The following is a 20120-nucleotide window of genomic DNA, read 5'->3' on the forward strand; positions in this document are numbered from 1 at the left end:
GTAAATATGTATTTTTTTTAATTTACCCTTCTTCACACGGAAAATAATCCAGTACATTAGGTTCCCTCGTCTAGTTCCTAACACTAGAAACTACATAAACCTGATGGAAAACACAACAACAAGATTTATTTCATCTTTTATTCTCTGATGGCTTGTATCTTAGTTTATAAATTAACATTTTTTGTGAATTTTTTGTGCTTTTACAAATTAACTCGTCACAGATTTATTTCCATGCTGTCCTCTAAATAAGCTATGAACATGAAGGAAGATCGCGCGGCCAACACAGACTGTTCCTAACATACCCCAACTCTCCCCTACGCAACTTAACAACACAGAAGACGGATCATGCAATGTCACTTTTAAGGATGAGTTAGAGAAATAAATTACACAATAAGAAAACCAATGAGATTTATTTGTACCAAGTATGCTGAATTCAGGTTTGGTAACTTAAAATATACTACATGTGAATAAAAAAGTAAAATATTTACCTAATTTTATGTGTCAACTCTAAATTTCCTATATCATTGTCCAACATTGAACACAGATGCGACTCCTTGCAAAGTATAAAAAGCAAAAGGAAAAAATCCCTTCCTACGATTAATTACTAAATCTCATTGTGCACTATTATCTGAAGAGTTGATTTGAATCTCGTTGTATCACAGACACTGTTTGTAATGTTTATTGCCTTACAATGGGATGCGTCTCAGTGCAAGCTACCAAGCTAGTCACTCTCGTCATTTGATCAATTTTACCAAGTGCATGAAATCCTTGACAATGGCTGCAACTACACAAAACTCCTTGCCACAAAATTTAGAATTAAAAAAAAGATGAAAACAAAATCAATATTAGCATTGCACAAATTTCTAGTCAGCAAAACTGCAACATATATATATATATATTTAAAAAGAAAAAAAATTCCAAATTCATCATTAGCAATAACAAAGAGGTGTATCTTAGCATTAGATATGAATACATAGAGTTACTTTGTACAAATAATTCTGCAATAAGAACAATAAAATGTTGACATTGACAACTGTACAACATAAGGTAGAGCGATTTTTCCCCTCACATCTTTGGGTAACAGAACTGCACCACAGAACAGACATCTTAATACTACTACACAGACCACAGGGTTAGTCCAATCATTATAAGAAGTAGTCGGGGGTACGTCTGGTCACGTGGGGCTCCCCTCTCCTTGGTGCTGGGTCAAACTGCAAGCTGAAAGACACAACATCGCCCAAATCAGTTCAACTCTATGAATCTATGGAATATTTTTATCAAAGTTTTACACGTTGTTCCACTTGTTTATATGCAAATAACAATTTCCAATTTATACCATTTGATAGAAGTGAATGCTTCCAGTTAAAACATCAAGAAAAATGACTCTCTGAAAAGTCATTATTTCAAAATCTAGTTTGTTACAATGGTTAATATAAATTTATTTAAAAATAATTGTGTAGGTTATCTATCAAAATTCTTTTTATTTAATATCAAAGTTTTTTTCCTCCTCTTAAACAGTACATTTTTGAGAAAATTAATTATCAGTTGGAAATAATGAATGTTCCATGAGCACTGAATTGATAAACACTTACAAAGAATATTTAAGAGAATCGTCTAATTCCATTATAGCAGCTTGATTTCCACATCGGTAGCAGTAATTTGGTGCACTGAATATGGTCACTACATTTCTGTCATGGCACCAATTGTAGCCCTGAAATATATCAGTAATAAATACAACCATTTCTGTCATGGCACCAATTGTAGCCCCTGAAATACATAAGCAATAAATACAACCAAAATTCTTCACAAATCAACTAAGTAAAACCATGGTGGTCAACCAAGAATGGCCTTCTGGCTGAGAAGTCCGACTGTCTAAGTACTTGTCCCTTATTCTGAATTGATTTAGAACCATTTTAGCAAGGACTTGGAATTTCAGTAGGATGTAACTATCTATTTCTTGCTCAAAACAAGTTCAAAATGACTCGCGTACACTTCACTCAAAAGCCAGACAAATTTGGTTGATTTCAAAGAGCCATGGCAGAATGGCCAGCAATGAAATAGACAGGCCTATGTCACATTGCTGTTTGACACAACTACCTTAAGTCCAAGCTCTTGTTAAAATGGTTCTAATACACTTATCACCAAGTAGTACTGGAAGTTAAGATTCCTTGTTGTTTATGCTCTAACTAGTAGCTAGAAAGCTGATATTGGTGTTCAGAGAGTCACAAGTTGTAAGGCCTACAATGTCTGCAATGCTGTCTTTAATGCTATTATCCATGGTTAGCCGGTCTTGAAATGATACATAAACTGTCCCTGTATATTGTAAATCTTGTCTCTAATGCTATACATTAACATGTAGCAATGTTATTAACATAGAGTCAGTGAGATGGTACATCACTCTTGTCGATACTTACTTCCATGACGAGTTGGTGGGCCCTTGATACAAGAGTGAGAGCATTGCTATGATTGAATGTTTCCGATATATCCTGTCCGAATGTGTAGCCAGCCCCCCGGGGAGAGATTCCCCAGCCCCCACGGTCGTCTGGGTCGGACCAAAGCAGATCACACATAGGACCCTGAAAATCAAAGTTCATCAAATGATTAGTTCAATATTTCATAATTTATATCATAAATTGCACAAGTCCCACATGTTTACATAAAAAATCATATATATGTATATATAACAAGTTATTGAGAATCAAATTTAGATCAACTTGAACATTCGCCCCATTTGCGGGAATGAGGGGGTAGGATGGTCTGAGCAGACACAGAAGTCAGTATCAGCATGCATCATACCTGGCCTAACCTGATGGCCCCTACTCTACATAATTCACCTTCAGCCACCCAACTGACCTATTAGTTAGATAGGTGCATACACCTCATTACCTGTCATTGCTACCTTGTATGTCTAATCTACAGTAAACAAAGCTAGATAGGACTGACTCATGTTAGGTAAGTAAATACACAGCTAGGTATTCATTGTTTATCATCACTAAAAATAGAACAGCATTATGCACCCAAACAAGAGAGAATTGGGACACCTTTCACCATAGTGGGTGTTGAAAATCAATACCACTGTCTATAAACATGCAACGTGTTATGTCATACCATTGTCATCCAGGTATTGTGGATTGTACAGAGCCAGCTTTTATTGCACAACATAATCTAGTGTACAGACCCAACAGAAGCGGCTCTGACTATTTCAACTCTCAAGACTCATGTCCTGTAGAATTATACTGTCCAAAACACTGTTGTGACAACATCTGATATCATTACAATAGTTAAGAATTTGGATTCTAAAGTTGTAATTGTAACAACGAAAATGATTAGCTTGTGCTTATCTCTTATTTTCATCTTTCATGCACCAATTTTATGTCATTGTATGAACATAAGAGGTTCTACACAGATACAGGTATAGTAGTTTTGATTGACTAGACTATCAACAGAATTTTGGACTTTGTTAAACTTGAATTAATTGATAGCACAAAGTCTGGTACCAGTAATATTTTATTTGATTAAGAGGAGGGCACTTGCCCTTTAAGTTATTTATTTTCATACTTTTCAACTTATAAGTCCACAGGGACCGTGAAAATTCTTAACTTTTTTGGTTGAAAGCACCTTTGACCAGTAGAGAAAGTTGATATTTCTAGCCCTGAACTTTGGATAGTTATAAACTTTGACACCTTTTACATGCAAAAAAATCCTTCTGATGGCTCACCTCATGAGGAACCTCCTGTATTCTGTCCAAAGCCCTAATATGATCTAGTGTGTCTATAGAAGGGGATAGTCCTCCATGTAAACAGAAAATCTGTAGTGGAAAACAATAAAATGTACATAAATGCAAAACTATGTACTATATTAAAATTATTAATGGTAATAACTTCTGAGAGAGAGAGAGAGAGAGAGAGAGAGAGAGAGAGAGAGAGAGAGAGAGAGAGAGAGAGAAAGGCACTGACATACCTGGCCATCAACTAGAGCTGTTAGTGGTAAATAATCAAACAGATCTGTGAAATATTTCCATACATTTGCATTGCCATATTTCCTCAAGCACTCATCATAAAAACCATACACTTGTGTGATTTGGCGACTTTCATGGTTTCCTCGCAGAATTGTTATTCTATCTTTAAATCTAACCTGAAATTTATCAAAGTAAAAATATGAAAGATGTTCATTAACCTTACACATATTATAGTCATAATCTTAATACTTTTCTAATCACTTATTAAGAAGCACTGACTTTAATTTGATAATTCACTTACTTTTAAAGCAACTAAAAGTGAAACAGTTTCTACTGAATAATATCCTCTATCCACGTAATCACCCATAAACAAGTAATTTGTGTCAGGGGATTTTCCACCAATTTTGAACAATTCCATCAAATCATGAAACTGTCCGTGAACATCTCCACAAACTGTGACGGGGCATTTCACCTCCTGAACATTGGACTCCTTTGACAGAATTTCTTTTGCCTGCAATGATAAAAGGATTAATTAAAATCAACTTTACTACGATTGTCCAAAAGTTTTTAGTGGCTAACTTTAGAGAAACTTTTGGAGACCCCCACTGTCTGGTATTCTAAATATTGGTAAAACAAAACATCCAACCTGCTGAATACCATATTTTAAATGTAGACTTCTCAAACATTACAAAAATAATTTAAGATTTACAAAATCATGGTAAAAAAGTTAACCGATATATATAGGGCAGACCAATAATCCTAATTTTGGGAAATAACCATTTATCTTTTAGAACATTTACTTTCTGTTGCCAACCCCTTTTATATAGCAATATCGCTCTCTATAGTCTGTCCCAAGTTATTGCTTCCATCACTTTTTGATGATTTTTAATAAAAATACACATACATGTGAAAAAAATAGTTGAAATCGATAAAAGGGAATATATCCAAATCTTCATTGAACAATTATCATTTTTCACTCATAAAAGTTCACAGGAACGAAAACAAATTTCTTACGGAGATTTATAATGGGAAATGTTTACATCATTTCTCCATTCGGAAGTTAATTTTTCAACGTTATCATCCGGGCTTATTAATAGCTGATGCAATGCAAAATCCCCGTAGACTTTCAATTTTGGGATGTGTATTGAAACCTGAAGCCGTAGAGGGGGCGTTTCAAAACAGATAATCTGCACATTTTTCATATTAGTGGATGAACGTAGTTTGAGCACAAAGGTATTTATGATTAATTGAAATATCAAGCAAAAAGTGGTGGAAGCAAAAACTTGGGACAAAGTATAGTTGTCACATTCAGGGCTACATTTTACAAATGAACTTACAACAAAGTCGTAAATATTTACAGTCTCGTAAGATGATCTTTAGAGAACAAAATTGACATAAAACCATTTGTTTACAAATATTTTAATTCCCATTATTAGATTTTCCAGCCATAAGAATAATTCATTGATTATTTGGTGACTAATTAGCATTCATTAATTTGGTTGTACTTCGTAATTCTTTTGTAAAACACAGCCCAGTTTTGCAACCCCTTTTACATGTTTTCCTCTTTCCTATCATACACTTTTCTTCTTTTAATAATGGTGAAAAAAATGTAGAATTCATCGGGAACATCAAAGTGACGGTGAAGAAATAACCTTGCTCTCAGCATGAGCTGCATTAAGTCAGGAGCCATGTGCAGGAAACGGTTGCCAAGTGGAAAGAAGAAACGTCCATGCACGTATTTTAAAATCAATACACAAAAATCTTTCAACATATTTACACATTGAAAAAATCACTACACAATGCCAGAAACTTCCACACGATATACACATTTTTGTTACCTTTTCGCATAACGTTTTAACTTGATTTTCTGAGAGTTGTTTGCAGTCGTTCAACTGTTCAATCCATTGATCGAGTTCCTTGGCTGCCGCTCTATCCTCAATTAGACTCATTCCGACAATTTACACTCGATAAATGTGTTCTACAATAATAAATAACCGTACTTCATAGAATTTAACTTAAAAACTGATTTACTGGAATTAAGTTTTTAAAACATAGTCAAACAAAATGGCCGACAAATTGAAGTGTGACTGACGTCACTCGCCGCACGATGTGCATTAACATGTCTCTAAATAAAACATTTCGTAATTTTAAGGTATGTTTTCATCTTCAAACGGTTAATACTTATAAACATGCTCGTCTATAAAGACGTTTAGAAAGAGCACATCAATAACTCGACCGATACCATACCTTTTTCTTGTATTTATAAAAAAAAATTGAAGCGCCACCTATAAGGTTTCCATATATAGAAACCCCCAATACCGATCCCGACTGAATTAGATATCTATGATATACTAACATTATAAAACATTGTGTTTTCTTTACGTAGACTAAGAGTGAATACAATTGAACCTTTTAATGTTGAAAATTGGAAGTGTCACAAACAAAAGTAATAATTCCAGAAATTCTGGAAGGGGGTTGTCATTTAAGTGTAAGCTAGTGATACTTAGCCCAGACTGAATACAGCGTAGCTACATTGATTATATATGTGTATATTGGGCATATCCTGTGTTGTTAAACCCTAAGCAAATGTAGAACCAAAAATTCGCAGATTCAATGTTAATATTTTACTGATTTGTTTTTTCCAACATCAAATATTTTCATCAGATTTATTCGGAAAATTCAAAAGACAATCTTGAGCAATGCTCATATTTCATCATTATGACATTAATTATCAACAACGTTTAATTCCAGATAAGGTCTCTTAAGGGAATTAGAAATGGGGAAGGGGTGTGAGTGAAACCCTTGATAAAAAGTTCAGCTCAGTTCCATAGTTTCCATAGATTGCGATAAACGTTCATTTTTTTGATACACTAATGTATATTATCAGGGACACATACACTAACGTTAGTATATACGTCCCTGATGTTATTGCGTTTATTTGTTTTAAAAAAAAACCAAAAACCAAAAAACTAATATTAAGGAGTACTGATGTGCAAACAAAGACACAGGAGATGAAATCATACAACTGCAATTCTATATAGGCTATTATAGATGATAACTTTTCTGATTTGACAAGATACGTAGATCTGTTTTTATTGTTCTACGTGTGTTTCTTTTTTAACGGTTTAAGTTTGACTGCTTTGTTGCTCTGTGAAAAAATCATTTAAAAAATTTGAATTAAAAAAAAACCAGCAGTAATATATAAAATAAGAAAAAGTGAATAAATATTGAAAAATATGTGTATAAAACAAGAATAATAACATACTTTAATTATTACGTGTGAAAGGAACAATTAAATCAATAAATCTACCGAGACCGATCAATATGAAGATAATTATATATTGAGTACACAATAAATGAAGTGATTTCAATTAATGCTTTAAAAGTACTCGCCATATGCGAATCTACAAATATTCCCCATGCAAGGGTAAGGGTCCGAGGAATTATTTTGTTTTCGGAAGGGGGGGGGGGTCGAGGCCAATATTTAATTAAGAAATTTGAATTGTCCACCCCCCCCCCCCCCGAAACCCCGTCTCGTTCTGCGCATGTTCGTTTATGTATAATTTTTTCCCATAAATTGGATAGTGCGGCAATTTCACCTAATATATCTTGCATGGTACCTTGATGTCTCCCGGAGTCAATATCTTAATAATGTAAAGAAAGTCTAGAAAGTTTCCTTAGTTTATTTCTGGATTAATTTTGTTCAGAATGGTTATAGACTTTATATGTGATGTTACTGAAATTACCAATTGAGCTCATTTTTGTAACTTGACGAAATAATTTTTACCAAGAAATACATCTACATAATGTACACTCGCAAAAGTTTCGCGAATGTACCATATAACTTCGCAAATAAAAACAAACATTTCGCCGCGATATAATTTATATTTTGAAAGCAAAATAATGATTTAAAAAAAAAATGCGTTACACGATTCTATTTTCATTTACATTTGAAACTTGGGAGGAATTAAAAATTGACTAGTGTAAGTTAATTTATGTCTCACCCTCTTTGCAAAGGGGATGAGTAGTGTGGATCGTAACCCTTGGCTAGCGAAGATGATTATTATCTAATTTGATATCCTGTAATCAACCTTATCATAGAAACAATCACTGAAATACAAATACATAATTTAAAACCAACAGTTAAATTTTTTAGAGCCGATATTATATAATTATTCACTTGGCAATAGTTATCGTCGATTAAGAGAAATGCCTATTTTGAGGGTGTTTAGTTGAATCATTCTTTGCAACTTCCTTTTCCGGTTTATCCTCCATGAACACGGCCGTATTGTAAATACAGGCCAAAAATCTGTCTTGATCAAGACGTTTAAACCACAAAAAATCGAAGATGGCAGAGCAGATGACTCTGAGAGGGACCCTGCAGGGTCACGGAGGATGGGTTACCCAGATTGCCACAACTCCTCAGTATCCAGACATGGTTTTGTCGGCATCTAGGGGTAAATATTGTCATGGCACCGTTATTCTTGTCGCAATTTATTTCATTGACAGTTTATATTTGCACCGTTTGTTAATAAATGAAAGTCAAATTATTGACACACATTACTACATTGAGGGAAATGGTGAAAATGAGCGTTACACGAAACTAATCGACGAAAGTAGACCTACAAATGTTGCACAAACGTTTCATGACATTCATGATCACGTATACTTTTTCTATTTATTATATATCTAAATTTCTGGAACAATAGTCAGTTGTCATGACCATGCTATTTCTGGCGTTGTGTTTGCGTAAAAGATCTTTGAAATGACTGTATAATTTGTTAGTTCGAATTTCCTCTAGTTTCAGTTTGATGCTAATTTCAATAGTTGCTCAGCAGTTTATCATGAAATCATTCATCCTTTTAATGCTTGACTATTGTTTTGTAGATAAAACTCTTATTATGTGGAAGTTGACCAGGGATGACGCAAACTATGGACTTCCATTTAAATGTTTGAAAGGACACGGTCACTTTGTATCTGATGTCGTCATGTCATCCGATGGCCAGTTCGCTCTGTCTGGATCCTGGGACAAGACTCTGAGACTGTGGGACTTGAGTGCGTAAGTAATTTTGTTGACTTGGCCCTCATAGAATAGTGAACATCATCAAATGTACTTGCTGAGATGATCGGAACTTCAAAAGTCACAAAATCTCCCACCTCTTGTCATGCATGCTTGCAACAATTGTCTGAAACCCAGTCTCTTGTATGTTCACTGAGTGACAATGTTATGAACTGGAGATTTTTTTTAAATTTTTCATCAGTATTCATAATTTTCATTCCACTTGTGAGAGAGGGAGTCTCTCTAATTTTCTTGGATGCATGTAATGAAGATCAATTTAAGAAAAGTGCTTCTAGCTATTTCTATGCATATGTTAAAATTCAAAATGATACCAGATTTCAATATTGTGTGAAGGATAGGGTATGTATATGTATTCAAGACAAACAGATATTTTTATAGGGTTTAATCAAATCACTATTAACAAATGTCCAGTAGACATGAATTGTAAGAGGGGGATTCAGTCCCTTTTGATTTAGATAGTTATCATTAGATTACAGCTGACGGATTTTCTGTGATTTTTAGTGGAACAACCACTCGTCTCTTCTGTGATCACGAGAAAGATGTGATGAGTGTGGCTTTCTCAGCCGACAACCGACAGATTGTGTCTGGATCCAGAGACAAATCCATCAAACTGTGGAACACTCTTGGAGTCTGTAAATACACAATTCAGGTTTGTTACACCTACACAGTGGTTGTGTGCAGTTCGGAAAAATTACTGGGATTTCAATGAAGGACATTGAACTGGTTTATTTATGGATTAACAAGCTTTGTAACTGTTGACTGTGAAGGCTATATTTTTTATTTCTATAGCTTTAAGATTTTTATCCAGTCTACACAAAAAACTCATGATGAAATTTTCACTGAAGTCTAGTGATTTATATTTCATCAAAGATCCTAAGAAATTGAGCTTTTGTATCCAAACTTTTTCAGGATGAGGGTCACACCGACTGGGCCTCATGTGTGCGATTTTCTCCCAACACAGCCAACCCAATCATCGTGTCGTGTGGGTGGGACAAGATGGTCAAGGTGTGGTCTAACTTTAAGCCAACTTTTATTCTGTACATTTTCATTTTGGTGTCTACTTGTGACAAAGCAAGTAGTGTACACATCCAAGTATTTTCTGTAGAAATACTTTTGCCAGATACATTATAATAAGATTGCTTTGCTTTAAGAAAAGAAATTATGGCTACAGTGTTTTTGTAAACTTTACTCTGAATTTTAAGAAGTTTTGGAGTAAATGTTATTCAGACCAAAAGTGTGGGAATGTTATTTAAATCAGTGTAAAAATATTCTGGTGAAAGGTGTGTAAAAGTTATTCTGATTAAAGGAGTGTAAATGTTATTCTGATTCAAGGTGTGGAACTTGACCAACTGCAAACTAAAGACAAACCACATTGGACACTCTGGTTACCTGAACTGTGTCACTGTCTCTCCCGACGGCTCCCTGTGTGCTTCTGGTGGCAAGGTAAGCTAACGAGTCAGGTACAAACTTACAGAATTATATAAGAGTCACTAGCTAACCAGCGCGGCACAGAAATATAAACAAGTCAGTCCCGATGAGCTAACTAGTGGGGCAGACTTACGAAATTTAAAAACATTTTTGTGGGACATTAAAACTGTATATGCATGATTAGATGTTCTGTCTCATTGTACACATTCAGCAGGTATGCATGTACATAGGTATCAATTTGATACTGCTCTGGTTTTTATTCAGCACTGGTATTTATACGTTATTGGTGTTTAACATTGGATGTTACATTGAACAGGATGGACAGGCCATGCTCTGGGACCTGAATGAAGGCAAGCACCTGTACACACTAGATGGTGGGGACGTCATCAACTCACTGTGCTTCAGCCCCAACAGATACTGGCTGTGTGCCGCCACAGGACCTAGCATCAAAATCTGGGTAATTGTCCATTCCAATACTACAACTCTACATATCTATGTTTATAAACTCAAAGAACATTTACAAGGCCACACCAATTTAATTTTGTGTTTGTCGAACCAGCGTGCTCGTATTTCAAGAAAAATATACAAATACACTTATAATATTATTTTGAATTTTCTGCATTCAGGAAGTTCTGTTTTTTATCTGCTCTATTTTCGTATTTAAATCATTTTGGTTTATGAACAAGAAAAAATTACAAAAAAAAAAAATGATATAATTGCCCGCTTAAATTTATTTATGTACCACCTAAAAAATTTGCCTACAAAAAATGGTAACTTTATTATTATATTTCGTGCCTGCTTTTAAATTGTTTCATCAGATGTCCGACAAACAAGAACTTAAGTTGGTATGGCCTGTAGTTGATGTTTTAAAAAAAATTAATTGAGCATTTGTACACATTCTTATGATATCATAAGTGTAGGAGACATATATATTGGCATGAGTGAATGGATCCAAACTATTCCTGGCATCAGTGATTACAAAGTGACATGATTGATGAACTCTGATAGAAATGTCCTGCAATTCTGATGGTGTCATTGAATTTGTTGATCTTTATCTCATATATCTGATATTCAAGGTGAAGGTCTGTTAATCTGGACAACATTTATAAACAAAGGATCTTTGTCTGCAAGGCAAAGTGTTTAGATATAAATATATACAACAAATAATACAACTGTGCATGGGTTAGATTTCCACTATTGCGTAAATGGCAATTTCACTTGTAAGTTATTCTGTTCACACCAGTTGTTTCCTGCTAGAAAATAATGAGAATGATTTTAAATGATCAGAATTTTTTTTTTTACGTTTTATTTATCCTACATGTTTTTATTTTATGTTAGAGATGACTTTGCTGCTTAACTTCAGATATCAGACATTAAACTTTTCACATTTGGGAATTTTTACTAAAAAATTGTATTTAAAAATTACTTAAAGCATTAAATATGGGAATCTAAATACACAAGTATTATTCATGAATATGATCGTTAAGATGTCAAGCTCTTCTCCATTCTATAAATTTTGATCATTTACACATTAAACTTTCTGACATCAAATTTGAACAATTCTTTTATGAAGTTAAAATTGCTTACCTACCGTATCAAATTTGATGAACACAAATGTAAAACATTGTAGTACAGTGGAATATCTGTTCCTTCATTAATCACTTGTTTTAACAAAATGATTCAGAACAATAAAATTGCTTGAAGGAAAGGAGCAACATTTGGTGAACATTTAATTCAGTGAAGAGGGATTTACAGTAAAGAGAGAGATTTACAGTAAAGAGGGATTTACAGTGAAGAGGGGGATTTACAGTGAAGAGGGGGTTTGTGTGATTGGTGTGTCATGTTAAGAGATAGCGTAATTAGAAGGTTGAGGCACCAATGACGACAAAAACGACATGATTGATGAACACTGAAAGAAATGTCCTGCAATTCTGATGGTGCCTAAACCTAAACCCAGCTTTCAAAAATCCTCAATTTATTTGATTACAAAAAGAATGCAACATATATTCTTACAACCAGTGGACATGATCCCAAAAATAAAAGCAAAGGGGCCTCACAAATAAAAAAACAATGGGTTCTTAGGTACACAAACAATTTAAGATTTAAAAGAGAAAAGTTATGGATGAGCTAATATCACATACCGGTAATTGATTTTTAAATGTTGCCTTATTTTCATGCAGCATATTGTTAAAGTATGGTACATGTAATTGTAGAATAAATTGGGTGTGTGATTAGGGTAAAATCATGTTCACACAAACAATCTTCATTGTAATTTGATTGGGGGGGGGTGATGGCATTGTCTCCTCCTGTTTTGTTGTCTCTCAAACACTACTCAGTATAAACCAGAGAAAACCTGTCCAGTGATTACATTACTGACATGTATTAGCTATTGAATTACAGTGAAACAAATATCTACTGATGAGGACAGTTTTCTCTATTGACTTCTGATGTAGGTTTTTTTTTCTTTATACTCTTTTGCCTATAATTTTCATGTTCTACTTAATTATCAGTGTTCACTTGACCAATTATTGCCATAAATGCACAAATACATATTTACAGTTAAACAGATTAAAGAAATAACAAAATTTGACTGTAAATGTTGCTGCCATAATAAGGATGAGAATTGCATAACCAATATACTTTTGGTTTTGTTTATTAAGTAGCCCTATGTGATAATGATACATTAATATTTGCTCAACTGACCTCTGGAATTGGTATTGTCAGGCAAAGATAATTAAACACTCCTTAAAGTGGATTTATACTTAAGCTGATCAGTTGAGGAGGTTAAAAAATTTTGAGTGTGCTAAATGCACATTTACAGATTCTCAACATTATTTAAGAAATTCTATTTCTTTCATTGGGTCATATTGTATATTGTACATGTAGTCCGGGCACCAATGACGACAAAAACGACATGATTGATGAATACTGAAAGAAATGTCCTGCAATTCTGATGGTGCCTTGACCAAAATTAAAAATTGATTTTATGTACTCTGACCGACTCATCAAAATTGTCATACTCCAATAAAAAAAATTTCAGCACCCCCCCCCCCCCCCACCCCTTAATGGTTGATCTTTGCGAGATATTGTAGTTGTACAAGATTTTTCAGGGGACACTAATGTTATGTAATGCAATAATCTATAAAATTCGTGATACGTTTGTAAGACTTTCCTGAGTTACTGCTTCTGTGAATGAGTAAGTTACAATCTGTACAAAGTATCACTAGAAATTGAACCACCACTCTACTGCTAGGGAGAATGTCTGTCCAGTGATTACATTACTGACATGTATTAGCTATTGAATTACAGTGAAAAAAATCTCTGGTATGAGGACAGTTTCCCTTTATCTTACCGTTGTTGTAGAGATCTAATCTGTCATAACCATGATTGAGGTTAAGGGTCAGAAATATCTCAACACTTTAAACTGAGTTTAGTATAAAAAGTATCTCTAAATTTGTTCGGAATGTATGTCTGTTAAAGTTTTTTCTTTAGTAAATAAGTCACAATTTAAGAAAGTCATATTGTTGTGCACCATTTATATACATTTCTGGACATGTTGATGTAGGTTCAAAAGTTAATTAGAAGACGGTCCATCAAGATGTACATGTATTACCACCAGTTTTAACAAAATTATCGTCAGTAGTTCCAAAATGTATGATTGTAACAATAGCGACTTGTGGCATTGATGATTACAAATCTGTATGATGGCTCATGAAATTAACACCCTCCAATTATGATGATGCCACATTGTCGTGTAAATGTTACCCTATCCCTAGATACTCTTGTCCTCATCATAAACCAGTTTGCTCCAGTCTGATAATTGTTCTTTTTTTGCAGGATCTGGAAGGCAAGATTGTAGTGGATGAGCTCAGACAGGAAGTGCTCTCCACAAACTCCAAGGCTCAGGCCCCACAATGCATCTCTCTGGCCTGGTCCGCCGACGGACAGACACTGTTTGCTGGATACACTGACAACCTGATCCGTGTCTGGCAGGTTTCCATGGCAGCACGCTAGACTGCCAAGTGACTCTAGTGCTAAAACTGAGGATATTTAAGGAGGAGTCCTGGCTCCTCGAAAAAAAGTGAATAAAATCTCAGAGTTGAACCAGGTTTTACGTGTTTTGTTCAATTAAAATGGTCTTGTGACTGGTAAGATAAGTTCAGAACTGATACATGTAAAATATTGGTTCAATTATTGGCAAGATAACCATGTTAATTGGTTTTGTGTGATTACCAATCAGTTGGTAGACCTACTTTTATGTTTTTTTAATCTCTTCAAATGCTAAACAGGTAAAGTTACCTTCAACAAAGGGTTTTGCCCTTTGGGAAATTGACCTCCTGCTTGCATTTCTAAGTAATGGCTCAATGTTAACAAATTTTTTTCGAACTAGAAGTATTGTTTTCCAAAGAATGACTGAGAATGCACACAGCTAAGAATACTGTAAACTAATTTTTGCCCTTGTTTTCATTTTGCTGTATTCATCCTCAATTTTAGATTTATAAGATTATAGGTGGTTGTATGGATGAATTATCATTATCCAGCATGTCAAAAAAGACCATGACATTTTAAAAGCAGGAAAAGGTCTTCCTATTATTTCTCTCTAAAAACTGATTAAATACATTAAAGTCATGATATTCGTTGCATATATTGATACACGGTAATGAGCATGTAAGGCGTTTGATATCTCAAAATAAAGGACAGGCGTGTAGGGCGTTTGGTGTCTCAAAATAGAGGACAGGCATTTAAGGCGTTATATATCTTCAAATAGAGGACATACATTTAAGGCGTTATATATCTTCAAATAAAGGACATGCATTTAAGGCGTTATATATCTTCAAATAAAGGACATGCATTTAAGGCGTTATATATCTTCAAATAGAGGACAGGCATTTAAGGCGTTATATATCTTCAAATAGAGGACATACATTTAAGGCGTTATATATCTTCAAATAGAGGACATACATTTAAGGCGTTATATATCTTCAAATAGAGGACATACATTTAAGGCGTTATATATCTTCAAATAAAGGACATGCATTTAAGGCGTTATATATCTTCAAATAGAGGACAGGCATTTAAGGCGTTATATATCTTCAAATAAAGGACAGGCATTTAAGGCGTTATACATGTATATCTTCCAATAAAGGAGGGGTTTGTAAGGCGTTAGATATCTCCAACTAAAAGACAGGTGTGTAAGGCGTTAGATATCTCCAAATAAAGGACAGGCGTGTAGGGCGTTTGTTATCCTAAAATAAAGGTCGGGCGTGTAAGGCGTTAGATATCTCTAAATAAAGGTTGGGCGTGTTTTATCAATGGAGATTAACGGTTGTCAATTGTCAAAACAAACATTTAGAATTAAGATGATATCTGAAGAATAGAAAATGGTGTTTATTACTAAATAAAAGTTAGCATGACATTGACTTGTTAGAGCATTTTGTTTTCCAAACTAATGTACAAATCACTTTTATTGTATTCAATGCACCATGTAAGCAAGCACAAACAACCATGTCTTTACGATCCTCCACATGTGTCCAACACAAATCCTCTTTGAAAGATGCAGCTTTAGTTTCCAGGTAATTAGTACTTGATTTATGAGAATTTGCTGCAAATGGCGACTGCAGTAAAGCTCTGGTATGACCGCCAAATGCTTTGGATTCCACTACTGGTAAGTCGGTGGTTTCTGTGAAATAAACATACACACACAATATAGAGTATTTATTTGTAGAACCATTCATAAATTTCATTGATTATTTGACATTGTTCCTACCTGTGGTTGTGTATATGGGGGTGGATTGACTGGGGCACTTAGTGCTGGCTGCGGATACTGGTAGGCACCGCCTGGTGGTGGGTGTGTTGTTGTTGTTCCATAAACTGGCTGAGCAACCTGGGTGTATTGTAACCGGTTTCTACGCTTGCGCATTGCAGTGATGCAACACCCAATCAGAGAGAATATAATTAACAAGATAAACCAAAACCCTGAAATAAAAATAATGACGCTATATTGATCATCACTCATGTGATGACGTCATTGGATGTATTCCGACCCGGGGGGGGGGGTTACTTACACCATAGCCGATAGACGTAGTGAGTGTAACAGCACTCGTCAAGATGGCAGCACTCATAGTCATCTCCTGTAACCACAACAACGAGTAAATTCAGAAAAAATTAAAATAGTTAACAATGTTTGTAAGAGTGCAGTTGTGCAACTGTTATTTAAGGTGGAATAACACATCGTCACAAAATGGCTGACCTCTGATCGAAACGACATTTCGTTATATTAAAAGGACTTTATCGAAGGCAATATGTACCTTACTTCATAGCCGGGCGGTTAAAGTGTTGGGCTTGTGATCTGTACATCCCGAGTTCGAATTCATTGGGGGCTTTTGCTGTTACTTACTGAATTGAATTTTATAGAAATTCATTTTTTATCCCCAAACTGCAAATTTTTCGCTTATTTGACATATGTACAGTTTATTTATCACGATATCTTTCATAATCAGATAATTTACTGTTAATTCGAGTGACTTTTTCCAGGTGTGTTATTCAACCTTAAACAACAAAACGCTTTCTGTGATGATTCATGCGGGATATGAATGTGGCGGCATTGCAAAAAAAGAAAAATACAAACTAACAGAACTGAAATATTCATGCCCGTTCATCGATTGGTCGAAACCATCAGAGACAAAACAAAAATCACGGACTACTCGAAATAATCATGAAGATGTCAGACTCAAATTCCCATAGGAGTCAATTTGGCTGTTTCTTTTAGCTAACGTACTGATGTACATTAAATTAACAGTAATTTAGTGAATTTTACTTAATAATAATATTCTTTTACAATCAATTTTTTAATTTGTTGAAATAAAGATGTAAAAACAAAATATTTACATTTTGAACTGTCTTTGTCTTTGATAACATTACGAATCAATTTTTAACCCTAAAACCCGATCACTTCATAGAACACGTGTGACATAAATGGGCGTGTCTTATTGCATTACCGAAATACGGTATTGGCTACGCCGCGTAGTAATACCTAACATGTAGCGTGTGCTACATAAAAAAAAAATGGTTTTAAAAAAATGTTTTTTAAAGTGTACAAATTGGGAATAGTATAAATATAAGTAATAAGGAATCATTCTTTGAATATTATGAGGGGATAATTTTGGTCTGAGCGTGGTCAAATCTATCATAAACCATTTCGGGCTTTATTGGATTTGACTACGCCTCGATCGAAATTATCACCTCATAATACTCAAAGAATGATTCCTTATTCCTTAATAAAATGCTTTTTTGATGATTCATGCGGGTTATGAACGTAACAATCATTGTCGTTTTAGACTTACCGCAATGATATTGAAGTCCGGAAAAGGCGTTGTGACAGTACGTACCCTGAAAAAAAAGTCATACAGTGAAATGCTATCTTTTTAAAAAAAAGTAGGATGTTTTTAAACAGAAAAAGCTTTCTTTGGTGTTTCTTGCTGGTAAAAAGGCAGCTATATCAATGCGACAAAAACCTTACTCATATTTTAGGGTCATTTTCCTTGTTTACATGACGAAGAATTGTGTACCCTGTATCTTGCTTAAAACTCAACGACTGGCACCCAAATTTCATTTGATCATTAGAAATGCATTTCTTAAGCATTGTAAATAATAAAAACAGAAAAATAAAATTTGACCAAAATTGTGACCATGCCCCTTTCAGAAAATGAGCAAACAAATTTTATTTTTATTTTCCTCATGTAGTGTTTATTATTATTTACAATACAAGTTATAACGTTCCAAATTCTTTGAACAAATTTGTTTCACATTCCTTCTGATAGTAACACGTTGATTAGGAAGATCATTTTTTTCATATATTTATCATTCATTATCTATAATCACGAGTGAAATATTTCCGCGGGATTCCACATTTTGTTTATGTAGGGAACATGCATTACAAACAAATTTATCTACCCACATACTAAGAGTTGAAATTACAGCTCAGGTTAAAAATTTCTACCCCATCCTTCCCAAGCTACTTTCGAGGAACAATAATTTCATGTACTGCATTTTTAGTACATGTACAAATTTTTAAATCGGTTTGAATCATTAAAACTCTATTCATTTGTCTGTATGTCTGTGTGATCGTGCCAGTGTAGGTGTGAATGTGAATTGTATTTACAGTAAATCTAAGATAACCTGTTATTTTTTTCCTTTATCTCATATAAACACAATTCCGAGAATACCAACAAAATTGTTTTCTATCAGTATAAATTTATCTTGTACAAGATTTCCACTACTTGATTTTCAGTTTGTATTAAAGAATTAGATCTAAGTTACTTAAAGCTTGTACGAAGTCTGATCCTACTAAGATCTAGATATCAATAAAATATTTTTAAATACTAGTATAAAGAGACTTTCAACAGAGATACTAGTATCCCACCCTCATGAAGTTAAACTTGCACCCTGCATTACATCTATGCGCTGACAAGCTATATACTGATATACATGTAGGACTATTTTAAGGCCTTGTGAAACAGGTATTATGTGTGTGTCCTTCTTTAAAGATATTAATGAATATCAATAGATATATTATAAAATTATAACATACATTGTAAATATTAAATCAAAATTAATAGACACTTTCAAATAGCAAAAACTTACTGTTACGAACTCACAAACGAGAGACAGGACCAGAAACACAGTACGCAGGCACCACGAGACTACCCCCATCTTGTCCTGTGTGTTTGTTGTTAATCTGTCTATGAACGCAAGTCATGTGACAATGAATGTACACACCGGCGATACGATGACAACCAGGAAGCTGTTACACAACGGAAACTTTCCGAAAGCGGCGGAGGGTAGGTCGGACTGAAGGTGTTGTAACAGGTAATGGAGTTAGTTATCTTCCTTGCTTGTTCATAATGGACTTGTTCATTTTTAGTAATTTAAATTACTATTAATACAAAATATAAATTACTTGTATAACTCTGTTAATCATACAACTTTTTAATAACCTTATTTTTGTTAATCATACAACTTTTTAATAACATGTTTAATGATTAATTACTAAAAATAAACAAGCAAAGGAAGATAACTCCATTACATGTTACAACACCCTAGTCTGACCCACCCTTCACTGCTTTAGGAAAGTTTTTAGGCTTACTTGTCTCCTATTGAACGTGAAGCTTTGTATAAAGATATAGGAAATGTTCAAATAGTAAAGCTAAAATATTTTTTCTCTTCACTAAATAGTAGTGTATGGTCGAATCCGTAATACCTGAAAACTAAGGCAGACCAGGTGGTAAATGTGTTGACCACCCAGCCTCCTTTATAAAGGCATTGTTCTGTATAGTGTGTGTACAATTTGTACGAAACAGCATGTAAAACCTGACATCTATTGTTCTTTATCTTTCAACAACAGCTTTGGCCAGATGTTTGCCTAAACAAAGTATGCAGTTCAAGAGATGTTTGTATTTTTGGTCCATTTGTAAAAGATGCATACGGCCAGACAATTACTGAAACTTTAAACTGGAGCAAAGTTTTGCCTTACGAGAATATTTGTATAAAAAGTATTCTATAAATACTTAATCTGATCAAATTAACTATTTATAACATATGTAAACACGTGTTCAATAGAGATACGTGTTTTGATAACTTCAACAAAACATTCAC

The 20120-nt window shown here is 34.2% G+C and overlaps 3 protein-coding genes across 4 annotated transcripts; 1 reads left to right on the forward strand and 2 right to left on the reverse strand.

Annotated features, from left to right (window-relative positions):
- Nucleotides 1-124: 124 nt before the first annotated feature.
- LOC128164659 (serine/threonine-protein phosphatase 2A catalytic subunit beta isoform) lies at nt 125-6287 on the reverse strand. Of its 2 annotated transcripts, XM_052828615.1 has the most exons (8): nt 6206-6287; nt 5797-5936; nt 4260-4469; nt 3961-4134; nt 3719-3808; nt 2415-2576; nt 1593-1711; nt 125-1218 (listed from the first exon to the last, which is right to left on the reverse strand). In XM_052828615.1, exons 2-8 carry the CDS (start codon nt 5905-5907, stop codon nt 1146-1148), a joined length of 939 nt encoding a protein of 312 aa, XP_052684575.1. In that variant the 5' UTR covers nt 5908-5936; nt 6206-6287; the 3' UTR covers nt 125-1145. The 2 variants fall into 2 exon arrangements, with proteins under 2 accessions (XP_052684575.1, XP_052684574.1); XM_052828614.1 differs by lacking the exon at nt 6206-6287 and having other exon boundaries at nt 5797-6048.
- Nucleotides 6288-8202: 1915 nt separating this feature from the next.
- On the forward strand, nt 8203-14570 carry LOC128164658 (guanine nucleotide-binding protein subunit beta-2-like 1). Its single transcript, XM_052828613.1, has 7 exons — nt 8203-8415; nt 8846-9017; nt 9540-9687; nt 9948-10043; nt 10371-10481; nt 10783-10923; nt 14304-14570. Exons 1-7 carry the CDS (start codon nt 8307-8309, stop codon nt 14478-14480), a joined length of 954 nt encoding a protein of 317 aa, XP_052684573.1. The 5' UTR covers nt 8203-8306; the 3' UTR covers nt 14481-14570.
- A 1264-nt stretch (nt 14571-15834) lies between these two features.
- LOC128164663 (vesicular, overexpressed in cancer, prosurvival protein 1-like) lies at nt 15835-19255 on the reverse strand. Its single transcript, XM_052828625.1, has 5 exons — nt 19110-19255; nt 17810-17855; nt 16532-16597; nt 16234-16442; nt 15835-16146 (listed from the first exon to the last, which is right to left on the reverse strand). Exons 1-5 carry the CDS (start codon nt 19176-19178, stop codon nt 16126-16128), a joined length of 411 nt encoding a protein of 136 aa, XP_052684585.1. The 5' UTR covers nt 19179-19255; the 3' UTR covers nt 15835-16125.
- Nucleotides 19256-20120: the final 865 nt, after the last annotated feature.

The sequence above is a fragment of the Crassostrea angulata genome, chromosome 10, assembly GCF_025612915.1.
Source record: "Crassostrea angulata isolate pt1a10 chromosome 10, ASM2561291v2, whole genome shotgun sequence".
In the NCBI taxonomy this organism is placed as follows: domain Eukaryota; kingdom Metazoa; phylum Mollusca; class Bivalvia; order Ostreida; family Ostreidae; genus Magallana; species Magallana angulata.